The following is a 12739-nucleotide window of genomic DNA, read 5'->3' as shown; positions in this document are numbered from 1 at the left end:
AGTTGTAGGAGTATTTGATAATTTATACATGGATTCGTAGTAAAATGTTTGAAATATCGTTTTCATGAAATGTCCTCATTTTTTCACATTTTTATAAATATCCTGACATACACAATTTTGTGATGAATCAATAATTCATCTATAATTTTGTGATGAATCAATAATTTTGTGATGAATCACTAATATTCATCTAGTAATGATCTAGTAATGGTTTGATGTAGATTTTTTTTCAACCTAAACACATAGAATGTTTTTTTTCTAGCAACAAGAAATTTGAAATATGTTATTGACATTTTTTAAGAGTTTCCAACTTTTCAGCGTATTCTATAATATGTCCCTAATTTTTGCATATTTCATAAAATATCAATTATGCTAAATGAATGTTTAAAGCAAATAAATAAGAATTGCAAATTATATTTTGAGTCATTAAGAACGTGGATAGCACGTACCGAAAGATGCGAAGGTATGTACCATGCATGCAATCGTATATGTCTCTGTATTTTTATCAAGTAAAGTGAAGAATCAAATTTATGAGACAATAAATGAAAATCACCATATTTCATTAAATTATCGGCTGATAGATTGAATCGATGATATATAGTGTGAAAACTTTTGCTTTTTAAACAGAATCGACATGGCCAATATTCACTTTTTTATATGGATAATAGCATTTCTTCGCACCAAACAAATACTATCCCCGTCCCCCAAATTTTGACACACTTTGATCCGGCACGGGTTTTATGAAATGTATGGAAAGTGAGTTGAAAAAGTTGGTGGGATGTGAGTCCTACTTTTAAAGTATTAGTTTTATAATAAAATGTGAATATGAATGAGTTAGTGGAATATGTGGTCCATAATTAAAAATGGTAAAAAATGAAGTGTGTCAAATTTTCAGGGACGGACCGAAATAGTAAACTGTTTCAAAATTTGGTGGACGAATGTAGGATAACGCAATACTTATCATGCAAAAAGTTTTGTAATGCCATTTTTTCACTTATCCCAACAATTCAACAATATCTGATGATTAACTTTATTGAATTACAATTTCTCTTAATACTTAGTGGGATATATGAAAATATTCGCTTCTTGAATTGAAAGATAATGGCTAGTATTCAGTTTTCTTTATATGAACAATAGCACTACTTCACACCAGAAAAATACAGCATAATATAATTTTTTGCTATCGTGAATATTAGCAAGACACCCTTATTACTACAATGAAATGTAGAAAATTATAGTCTTAAACTATGAATTCAAAATTGAGAATATATTAATTTTACAGGAACAAATTTCTTATATTATTTATAAAAACTATACTTTCATAAAATACAAACTGACTCTTTGCAATATAAATCATAATTACAATGAAAGTGAAATTAGACTCAGACGTATCAAAATTGACAGAAAAGAATTCTATTTACGATCCTTTGTGATTATATATCGGGGTTAATATGCATAACGATTAATAAATACGTCCATGTTACCTACAAATTTAAGCGTATATATGTTTATTTTATTTCTAGTTTTTCTGCAAATCAGAAAGTTGTAATATATTTTTGATTGCTCCCAACTTTCTTCTCATTCAATAAAATGTTTGAAATTTCGTTTTCAACAAATGTCTTCATTTTTTTTACATTTTCATAACTATTCTGACATAGTACATAATATTATGATGAATCAGCCATTCATATAGTAGTAATGGTTTCATGTGGATTTTTTTTCTTCCTAAACACATAGGACGATCGATGCTATTCTAGCAAAAAAAAATAAAAATAAAATTGAAAAATGTTATTGACATTTTAGCGTATTCCATATTATTCCTGTTTGTTTGCGTATTTCATAAAATATTAATCATTCTGAATGAATGTTTCAAGCAAATAAATTAATTCAATTAGAATTGCCAATTATATTTTGATGAAATAAGAACGTGGATAGCACGCACTGATAGATGCGAAGGCATGTACCATGCGTGTAATCGTGTCTGTCTCTATATTTTTATTGAGTAAAGTGAAGAATCAAATTTATGAGACAATAATGAAAATCGGCTGGCAGATTGAACCGATGAGATATACTATGAAAACTTTTGGTTTTTTAGACGGAATTAGCATGACCAATATTCACTTTTCTTTATATGGACAATAACATTACTTCGCACTAGACAAATACAACGCAATACTTATGTAACGCCATTTTTCACTTATTCCAGTAATTCAACAATACTCTATTACGAATTTTATGATGATTAACTATATTGAATTGCAATTACAATTACAATTTCTCTTAGTACTTAGTGGCAAATATGAAAATTTTGGTTTTGTAAATTGAAAGAGTATGACCACAATTCACTTTTCTTTAGGACAATAGCATTACTTCACATCAGAAAATTGCATCATAATATTATGCATTAGGTTTTGTAACACCATTTTTCCACTTATCTCGATAATTCAACAATATTTGATGATTATTTTATTAAATTGCGATTTCTCTTAATAATTGATGGGCATATATAGATGGAGAATGCATTAGTAATACTGTAATAGCAAATTAAAAAAAATCGACTACTTTGACTTAATTGAGTCAATGGATGTTGGTCAATAATAGCACTTGGTACCGCATTATCAATATTGATTGCTGTTCATTGAAGGAAACTTTATACGAATGAAGATAGTTATGAATATCATTGAAAGCTAGATTAATGTATGAGTTTCATTGATAAATACTGCATTAAGATATATGGTGGTTAAAATTGTTGGATTCATTATCTATCATGTCGCCATTTCCCCCCCTATAAGTTAGAGCTTGATGGCACTTTGCATTTCACACATTTGCAATTTTAGATTGTCGAAATGAATTGATTTTCTCCTAAAAAATCCGAAACAAGAAAATGTCGAGATAAGAAGATTGTGCCGCATGATGTTGGAGATAATAATTGTTGTTAAAAATAATGAAAAAATGGACCATGCATTAAGCTTATATGGGCTATAGACAAGCCAATTGGCTATACAAATAACTTGTTGAACAAATTAAGATTATTTTAAATTTAAATTATGATTATTCCGGATCAACTTACTAAACGATCTATTAATAAATTAATAATGCATTTTTTGTTAGCATTGAAGTCAAACTATAATTGACCATGTATTTATAAAATATCTAATGGCTAGCACGAGTTTCATATCCACAAAAGCAAAAATGTAAACTTCATTGCATCTCAGCAGATTGTTGGGTTGGTGGAATGCGAAGTCAACGGTATGTTTAGTATTCTGGGCTCATCGCTAGGCTAGTACCATGAGAAATTAGCGATCCACTTACACCCTTCTACTATCCATGATGGTTCTAACTGACCGTTGAATTGAAACTGTGCCAAATTCAGCTAATCGCTAACATGCCTCTGCTCACAGTTCTAACTAACTTTTGCAATTTGCAGTATTGATCTATTTTAAGCATTTTTAATGAAAACTTAACGATGTGGTTAAATAACCAATTGATATGAATATAGACAATAATAAGCTAAACTCAAGCAATAAACAATCAAAGTATGCTAAGTTTAACCCCTAAAACCATGTAAAATCCGCTTAGATCATCTAAAGAACACTAAATCGACTCGATTTATGTCCTTCTAATGGAATGTATTTCGGTTCGAGTAACTGATACTTTCAATTCGATTCTAATCAAACCATACGATTAACCAATTTTTTCGATTATATATATTTATGTATGATTAACTCATTTTCTTGACCCCTAACTTTGTTCTGCGGGCTACTAGATTGATGGAAAGAAAAAACTCACCCAATGGACATGGCCGGCTCGCATGGAGAAAACTGGCCCCACCTCGAGCACAATTGCACCTATGGTTTATCCTGCAAGGAAGACTCAACACTAAAAAGAGACTCTTTCGATTTGGGATGGCTAGGATTTGTAACGATTGATGTGCCTTTTGCAAAGAAGAACCAGAGACCATTGAACATTTATTCTTCAGGTGTGGACCTTCTAGCAGATTATGATATTAGTGCTGTAATCGATGGGGTATGTCCTTTTGCATACCCAAAGAGATGACGTGTTTTTTTTTAACCCTGGTGTGATACTCCTTTTAGAGGATTTGATAAGAAAATTTGGATTTTCATATTCTATATTGTCTTGTGGATTATCCTGGGAATAAGAAACAAGATTGTGTTCCATGATGTTAATCTCAAACTATGAATTCAAAACTGAGAATATATTACTTTAACCAAAACAAATTTCTTAATTATATTTCATAAAAAACAAACAACTCCTTGCAAGAGTGTACCATGCTAGTGACTAACTAGTTTCAAAAAAAGTTTATAGTACAAAAAATCCAGTTATAGCTATGTTTTCCCCAAACCATAATAAAGTTCGTCCAATAATTCACCCTAAGAAACAAAATACTAATTATCTTAATCAGGACTCAAGATAACATATCCTTATTTTACATCAAATCGTATCAATAAATCTTGACTACCCTTCAAGATTTCTCTCCTCTTCAATACACATTAGTACATTACCATTTGAAAAAAAAATTACACAAATTTATTATTCAAATCCAAAAAGTGCATTACTTTGAAAAAAATAAAAAAAATCTATGTATATGGAGTACATGAAGGAGGCGAGGCGCGTCGACTCCACGAACCACGACGCGCGTGGGATATCATAAATCTCTCTTCTTTAAATTGGCCATTTCCTCTTCATCCTTTAGTTTCTCTCTCTAAAACCATCATACTATAAGAAAGAGAAGGAATTAAGTAATGGCAACAAAGTAATCGCTCTCTCTCTCTAAGCAACAAGCAAAAAACTCTCCTCTCTCTCTCTCGATTTAATTTACCCCCATGAGAAGAAGAGCTCTGCTCACATAGAAGACACCGAGGTTCTTCCCTCTCCTCTCCTCTCCTCTCCGCACCTACACATATAGATGTATAAACACTCTTTATTTTTATTATTATTTTCTATGTTTTTGTTTACTTGCTTTTGTATTTCTCATTTTATTGCTCCGCATCTGAACCCAGCCGCTCCACACCCTGCTTCCTCCTCGCGTATACATGCATAACTTGTATGTATTTGATGTATTTCTGTGTTTATGTTCGACGCCGCCTTTTCTGCTCAGGGAATGTGACGGGATTCTGGGGATACGTGGCTTGTGAATTCTTGAAAGATTCTAATTTGGTGGGATCACATTGGAATTGTCTCTCGAGTTCTTGCTTCTCTTCTTCTTCTTTTCGAGTTTGCATGATTTATGGTTTATGCATACATATATGTTTATATTTACATATGTATGTTATGTATATGGCTTTCGGGTTTTCGGGGAGTTACTTGTGTGGATGAAAACTGCTCAGAGTAAGAGTTCTTGATGATTTTTTCACTTTGATTTGGGATTTGGTTCCATCTGCTGTATCGGTTTGGGATTATTTGGCTTCGTTTTTCATGTTTTTTTCGGTTATGCATTTAAATTGGTGAATACTTCGTGGCTAAAATGTGGTTGAAATTAGATGGAAAAACTTGATCTGTTGTGGCTGTTATCTGGTGTTGGATGAGTATTTTTCATGTTTGATTTGTTTTTCCATAGCTTGAGTTGAATTTTCAGAAATTTCATTTGTGGCTGAGGATTGACATGTTGTTATATCCTTGTGCCTTTGATTTTATTTCCAAGGTTGATTTCACAGCTTTGCCTTTTGGTCGAAATGATATGTCGTTAGGGTCTCGAAATTCTTTAGTATTTCGGCCTTGCAGAATGAATCTTAATTCTTGTGTGGTATGCTTGTACTCATTTTTTCCACTATGATGCATCAATGAGAGTTTCTATTTTTGGTAAGCAGGTGATGGCAGATAGATAGGGAGGAAGCTGTTTCGAGATGTTGTTATGTTTTGGATGATACAGTGAAAAATCTCATTGGTAGTATCTGGATATTGAGCTTACCGGAATTTCTTGGACTTTCATCGATTGTTTTGTTATAGATATTGAAAGGTAACACCTTTATATTATCCGGAGGCAGTGTGTGTTTCTGTTGGAGGCTCATGTTGTCTATTTCAGTTGGGAATACAGTTAATTTGTTTTCTCGTCTTTCCTACTTGGTTTGATATTCTCATGTCTGTTTGAAATTTTGGGTTTTCACCTCATTTTGAGTAGGAAAAATGCCATGTTTTGCATACTTCTTTTCGCTACAGAGATTTGAGATTATGGTTCATCAAACATGTCTCAGTTAATGGACTTGTGTTATGAAACTAATACCTTAAGCCCTAATGAAAGTTCTGTTGATTTAGTTGGCAGATGTCTTCATTTGCTCGACATCAGAATGGAGGTTGCGTTGATGGCATTTCTGTTAAGGAATATGACGACTCTGCTACAGCCAACACCTTTCCTCAAACTCAGTCAGATTGTTATGCTGCGGGCAAGGAATTTGGGGAGCCTGATATTCTTCCGCGTATAGGAGATGAGTATCAGGCCGAGCTTCCTCCACTAACTAGAAAGCCCATTCACATGCCCTACACTGAAACTGGACACCATTCCCTCCAAGATTTCTTCATGGGGTTGTCAATACCACTAATTTGGATTGATCTTGGGAAAAGTGATGGCCCTCAAACTGTTCAGGGGTTCAGACATCCATCTCATAAGAATGTGATTGAAATGGGGACTTTGCGCAATGGTGATAGTGAACCTTCACACAATTCAGTGAAGGGGGAAGTAAAGAGTTTACCAGTTGTAGAGAATATACCAATGTGCATTGATGAAGGTCATCGTCTGGTTCCCGGATTACCCAGTGAAAGATGGAATGATGCTGAAAAAGCTAGTTTCCTCCTCGCCTTATACTTGTTTGATAAGAACTTTGTTGAAGTGAGGCGGTTCGTTGGAAGTAAAGGGATGGGTGCAATCCTCTTGTTCTACTACGGAGAATTTTATGGCTCTGATGCATACCGTAGATGGTCAGAAGGCCAGAAGTCGAAGAGCAAGAAATGTGTTTATGGGCAGAGGATATTCTCAGGGTCGAGGCAGCAGGAGTTCTTGTCTAGGTTGCTCTCTAGAGTCTCTGAAGAATGCAAAAGTGCTTTACTCGAGGTAATTTAGATTTTGTTTTACTAATAGCTGCAAATCGTATTTCTCAATTTTCCAGAGTTTTGAATATGCAGAATGCTTCCTTTTGTTTCTTTAGATTTTTGAATAAGCTCTGGTGATTCTACTCTGCTTAGATATGGCGTTTGTTTTGGTTGATAGATTGGATTTACGATATATAGGAACGTGTATTTGAAGGATTACATGATCTGAAAAAGTATACGTTATTTCTGTCCATCTGATCTATTATCCAAGTGAATGCCCTACTGTGTCTGAATTCTGCTGAAGTTCGTTCCTTGATTCGTTCACAGGTCTCTAGGACGTTTGCAGAAGACAAAATATCATTGGTCGATTATGTCTCTACTCTGAAGGATACAGTGGGGATGGATCTCATCGTAAAAGCTGTTGCCATTGGTTCGGGCAAGCAAGACCTCACGGGGATGGCCTTGGAATCTGTGAGGTTGAACCATGTGACCCGGTCGGAGATACCAGCAGGGAAAGCATGCTCGGAGCTTACAACTGCTGAAATCAATAAATTTTTGAGTGGAGATTACAGATTGAGCAAAGCTCGTTCCAATGACCTGTTCTGGGAGGCCGTGTGGCCACGTTTGCTTGCACGAGGCTGGCATTCGGAGCAGCCTGATAACCAGGGTTATGCTGCTGGTTCGAAGTGTTTGGTTTTCCTTCTTCCCGGTGTTAAGAAGTTCTCGAGAAGGAAGCTGGTGAAGGGTGATCACTACTTCGACTCAGTCACTGACGTGCTGAGCAAAGTTTCAAAAGATCCCGGCTTGATTGAGCTCGAAAGCGACGAAGCAAATGGCAACCAGGACATGAAGAATGATGAGCCGACTGATGACGTGAAGATGGTAGAAGAAGAGAACCATCTGCCTTCAAGGCAGCGGCATTCGTATCTGCAGCCTCGGACTCCCAATCGCAGCGCGGATGCCATCAAATTCACTGTGGTGGATACTGGACTCCCCGTTGGCAAGATAAGAGAGCTGAGGACCCTTCCTCAGGAAATCCCGAGCAATATGATCTCTCTCGATGCTGCTGAAGAGAAAAAAATGGCTGAACCTGACTTGACGGGTAAATCTGGACCGAAGAAGCTTGCAAGCAGAAAAAACCGCGATGATAATGGCCCGCGCCATGATGTTCATCCCAATGTAGGCAAACCATCAGCCCCACCAAAGAGAAAGAAGGACTTGAATGACAACCAGAAACCTCGAAAGGTATCGAAACCAGTTCCAAGCCGGAAGCAGAAACAAGGCGACGTCGATAATGTGGCTCCCATCAGCAAACGTTGCAAGAAATTAAGTAGCAACACTCACGAGGAACCAAGAGATGGAGTGCTTCTCCACCCTCACTCGACCACCACCGTGCCTAGGTTTGAAAAAGGAGTGTCCTTCAGCTCCTCAGGCGTGCACGAGTCTAATGGGACAACTCAAGTGAGCTCGTTGCAGGATAAGTTGTCGCCTTCCAGATCATCGAGAGGTAGTCAGAAGGAGAGCACTGGATACCCTGAACCCCAGTTGCTGATTGATCTGAACCTGCCTCATGTACCCCTGGAAATCGAGAACAACTACTTCGCTCCAAATCTGCCAAACGAGCCTGATATTCAGCCGGTCCAGCTACATATCCTTGGTTTAGCAGCACCTTCACCTGTTGAGGCTAGTTCTGAGCAGCAATCTGTTGCGAACACGCGGAGGCTGAGCACAAGGTACCGCCCACCAACAACACGGGCGCTGGAGGCTGTAGCAGGTGGATATCTGAGTGTAAGCCGGAGGAGGAAGGGCAGGGACACGAGCTCACTCGATGCACAACCACCAAGATCTTCACAGCAAACACGTTCTCGGCCTGGCCCAAGAGAATCTCCCAGAAGTTCCATGACTTTCCCTTCCCAGATCGCTGAAGCTCACAGAGGTGCAAGTACAAGTGGCACCTCGAACACATACAAGAAAAACTACGATCCACCACAACCTAATCAAGACAAACCAGCTCCCAGACAGCAGCAGCAGTCTGAGCTCATAAATAAGAAAGGCATTGTTTGAAAACAGTTGTACGACGAGGATCTTGGCAGTTGATGTCTCAAACACCTGAAACAGGAAAACGTGGTACAAATTCATGCTGCTTTCTTTAACAAAGAGGATCATTCTACATGAAATCTTAAGAGCTTCTGGTTCTTGATGCTCAGTAAACCTAGTTAGGTATCGGTTCTTGACGATCAGAGACAGTTCTTGCTGATGATACACAACAGAAACGAGTTCTTCATGAGGCGAATGAGGATCATTTGAGGATAGTTTCAATTTTAATTTCTATTTTTTTCTTCCTTAATATTGATAATACTACTGTCAACTAGAAATCTGTTATGAGAGTATTCATAAAAAAAACTACATTTTGTTGCATAATAGTAATAAATGATTTTACTGTTAATAAGGAAAGCATTCACATGCTTGTCATTATGTGATGCATTTTGTCAGTTTGTGTGTAAAATTTACGTCCACATTCAATGCATTCATGCATGCAATGAAACCAACTTCCTCTTCTTTTTATAATATTGACAAATTACTTACTATTTTTAGGTGTTTTGAATTTTGATGTAAGAATACATCGTTATAATGGCCTCAAGTTTTTATTTCCACATTTACATTTTACTGAGTTGCACCAGAAAATCGACCAAGATCTCTCTTCTCCCCATTTACTTTTTTTAGGTAATTTGCAAGTGGCATAAATCATTCAAATATTTTAGTGCAAATTACACTTGTAATTTTTTAAATATTAACCTTCCCTGTCGTAACTCGTAAGTACTAGTTACAATTTTTTTTTGAGAAGGCATAAATAGTTAAAATTAAATGCACAAATTATCACGAAAGTAACAAAAATGTCTTAGAAATTAATGGACGTCGAGAGATCATGGGCCTAAAATCCTATTAAGCCCATTTGTTGGAAGCCCAATAAGAAAGTATACGTGGAAGCTCTGTTCTCGCACCAGCTACCAAACTCGAATATTTTCGAAATTGCTGAAAGAATAGCACCGATTTCTCTGATTTTCATTTCAGTTTTTGATCGAGGTACGTTCAGAAAGAGTATACAATTTCTGGGCTACCCACGAAGTTCAGAGAAAACAAAGAAATAGCATCGATTATTTTGATTTTGTTTTGGTAAAAATGGGTCAGGCATTTCGTCGAGCAACTGGAAGGATTGGAAGCTCCGCGGTTGATACGACGTCGCAGCTTCGGAAACCCATTGAGCGACCCCCTGCGCCGCCCCCAAATCCTGCTCCTTCTTCTATTTCCGTTGACAAACACCCAAGTACTTCTGGTAATTCTTTATTTTATATATTTTTGTTACTTTATTTGATTTGTTAAAGTGCAGTTTGAAAATTTCAGCTCATCTTTTTTATTTTTGAAAATTTGATATTTGATCTTACAGTTTCGAATTCATGGTGGTGTTTGCTGATTTGATTAATTGTGGGATCAATTATATTCTAATTTATGCTCTCTTTATTAAATGTTGCATCTTCGTGTTCATACTTTCGGCTTAAGATAAATTGGTGCTATGATTTTCAACATATTTTTTTCCTTTAAAATAAGAGACCTATTTAGCTAAGAAGCACTGCATTTGCATTTCAGATGAAATATTAAGCTTAAGCGGTGAAAAATGGCTGCTGTATCCACCGTGATGCTTAGTGTATTGAATTTGAGTGGCAAAAATTTAATGCAATGATATTGTTGTTGTGGTTTATTGTTGGGAAGGAGAGCTGATACTTCCAAGAATCACTTATGGAGATGGTTGGTTTGAGTGAGAAGACATGAGTGATAAAATAATCCACTTAATCAGTTGTGCGGTTTGCAATGGATAACTCCGCCTACTCTAATAATCCATTTGGATGATCATTTATCACCCCAAGCTTGGGTTGATTATTCAATCATCAAGCAATCCTATCAAACCCATATCAATCTTATATCTCCCATCCACCAATATGATCGCTCCCGCCTCCCTATATGTATTGTAAATTAAGAGGTTAGAGACTTTTTAACTTGCAAAAGGATAGTTCAAACGGAATGGAACTTCCTGCATTATTAGCATCATTACTTAATATGAGGCATCTTGGGTTGTGAAGTAGAGTTGGTCTTGGTCGATATATATAGTGTTAGATAAAAGGTTGGAGAATCCTCTACTTTCTTCTTCATACATTTGGGGGCGTGTGGTGGGGTGGAATTACGTGAGATATCCAACTTTATCATTATTATTATCTTAGATAAGAGCATCTTGGGCTGTGAAGTAGAGTTGGTACTACAGATACACACATGTATATATTGATAGATACTAGTTGAGATGGGAGAGTACAAGTGGCATCCAGCTTCTAACTTCTTCATCATTATGAACGTGATAACAGCATCTTTTTCGTGAAGTAGAGTTGGTTAGATAAGAAGTTGGGGAGAGTCTTTTGCGGATGGAAAATACAAGTGGCATCCAGCAATTTTAGCTTAGACATAGTCATAATTGTCTTTTAATTAGTTGGCATAACCTTATGTTTTTATTGTTGAAGAGGATGCATCAAGAGTAAAAGCAGAAAATGTCCTTGAGGATCGAGACCCACAATATGATTCCATGCTCAATCAAATGGTGGGTAGAATTCAAGCAAAGCCTGGAGGGAAGCTTGAGATGGGCGAGGTAAGGGATCAGAATTCATTACACAGTACTACATTATTATAATTTTTCAGGCTCAAAGACACATCGTAGTCCTACTACTGATTGTCTAGCCAAGAGCAAGCCGACTTGATGAAAGATTTTTCAGTAACTTGCATATGTAGTCGCCTGATAGATGAGAACGAGACGTTTTACTCCTGATTAAGCTTTATTTTCTGTAATTAAATCTTTATCTTCTCAAACAATCAAACTATAGCATGTTTTGCGTGATGTTGATTTTGTTAATTTGACGGGAAGAAGCTACCATTCTCTTCTCCAACTTACACACCTCTTCGGCTTTCATCACACAATCTAAATTCTTCTTCTAGGTCTACTCTATAACGAATACACCAATTTGCTCTGACTAAAATTCCTTCTAGTTTCACAACCCTTCACTACTAACACGACCAATGACTCATATATTCATCTGAATTCTGCCTACAACTGTTGTTTTTGACAGGCCTCGGTGGTGGAGAGTTACAAAAGGCCTTTGCCAAAACTGCGGAATACAAAACCAGAATCCAGCAGGTACGAGGACCGGTCTGCGCCTCCTGGAACACTTAAGATAGCACAGCTACGCCAAATCATTCTCTTGCACGAGGGCAAGTCAGATGAACATGACGGTCCCATGGATGCTGGCCAAATTGCCGAACGGTTCCAGATCGACGTAGCACGGGTTCAAAATATCCTCCAGTTTGTATCTCTTCCTCCAGAGGATGACAGTAAAAAGAAAAATGATCAAGGATGATCACTTTTTGTTCTATGAACTTCATTTATGATGTTTTTGAAGAACTTTTTGTATGAGGCATAGATCTTCTAGAAGTGATGAGAACTGCAAATTGTACCAGGTGAGTGTTTAGTGGTACTTGATAGTGATTTTTTTACAGAATTTTGTAATATTATACTTACCCTTATATTCTTGCTTGTTGGAAATAATACTGTCAAAATATGTTGGAAGAAAATGCATTTTGACTTGGAACTTAATTTATC

General features: G+C 36.5%; 2 protein-coding genes across 4 annotated transcripts; both read left to right on the top strand.

Moving 5' to 3' along the window:
• Nucleotides 1-4724: 4724 nt before the first annotated feature.
• On the top strand, nt 4725-9632 carry LOC148923777 (uncharacterized). 3 transcript variants are annotated; one of them, XM_089062065.1, is made up of 5 exons: nt 4735-4882; nt 5120-5178; nt 5829-5977; nt 6274-7066; nt 7372-9632. In XM_089062065.1, exons 4-5 carry the CDS (start codon nt 6281-6283, stop codon nt 9106-9108), a joined length of 2523 nt encoding a protein of 840 aa, XP_088918191.1. In that variant the 5' UTR covers nt 4735-4882; nt 5120-5178; nt 5829-5977; nt 6274-6280; the 3' UTR covers nt 9109-9632. The 3 variants fall into 3 exon arrangements, with proteins under 3 accessions (XP_088918190.1, XP_088918191.1, XP_088918192.1); XM_089062064.1 differs by lacking the exon at nt 5120-5178 and having other exon boundaries at nt 4725-4882; XM_089062066.1 differs by lacking the exon at nt 5120-5178 and having other exon boundaries at nt 4735-4929.
• Nucleotides 9633-10053: 421 nt separating this feature from the next.
• LOC125206826 (uncharacterized) lies at nt 10054-12739 on the top strand. The gene is made up of 3 exons (XM_089060443.1): nt 10054-10378; nt 11610-11734; nt 12210-12739. Exons 1-3 carry the CDS (start codon nt 10225-10227, stop codon nt 12495-12497), a joined length of 567 nt encoding a protein of 188 aa, XP_088916569.1. The 5' UTR covers nt 10054-10224; the 3' UTR covers nt 12498-12739.

Source organism: Salvia hispanica, chromosome 6, assembly GCF_029641045.1.
Source record: "Salvia hispanica isolate PSC_SH4W2 chromosome 6, Shi_PSC_v1, whole genome shotgun sequence".
NCBI lineage: Eukaryota > Viridiplantae > Streptophyta > Magnoliopsida > Lamiales > Lamiaceae > Salvia > Salvia hispanica.
The sequence above is the reverse complement of the archived record's forward strand: the minus strand, read 5'-3'. Positions and strand labels throughout refer to the sequence as shown.

Bases quoted from the DNA above. Each gene is read 5' to 3' on its own strand.
- LOC125206826 (XM_089060443.1), top strand. From the start codon at position 10,225: ATGGGTCAGGCATTTCGTCGAGCAACTGGAAGGATTGGAAGCTCCGCG. The intron at 10,379-11,609 runs GTAATTCTTTAT...TTATTGTTGAAG, and splicing joins CAAACACCCAAGTACTTCTG to AGGATGCATCAAGAGTAAAA. The intron at 11,735-12,209 runs GTAAGGGATCAG...TGTTTTTGACAG, and splicing joins GGAAGCTTGAGATGGGCGAG to GCCTCGGTGGTGGAGAGTTA.
- LOC148923777 (XM_089062064.1), top strand. From the start codon at position 6,281: ATGTCTTCATTTGCTCGACATCAGAATGGAGGTTGCGTTGATGGCATT. The intron at 7,067-7,371 runs GTAATTTAGATT...ATTCGTTCACAG, and splicing joins GCAAAAGTGCTTTACTCGAG to GTCTCTAGGACGTTTGCAGA.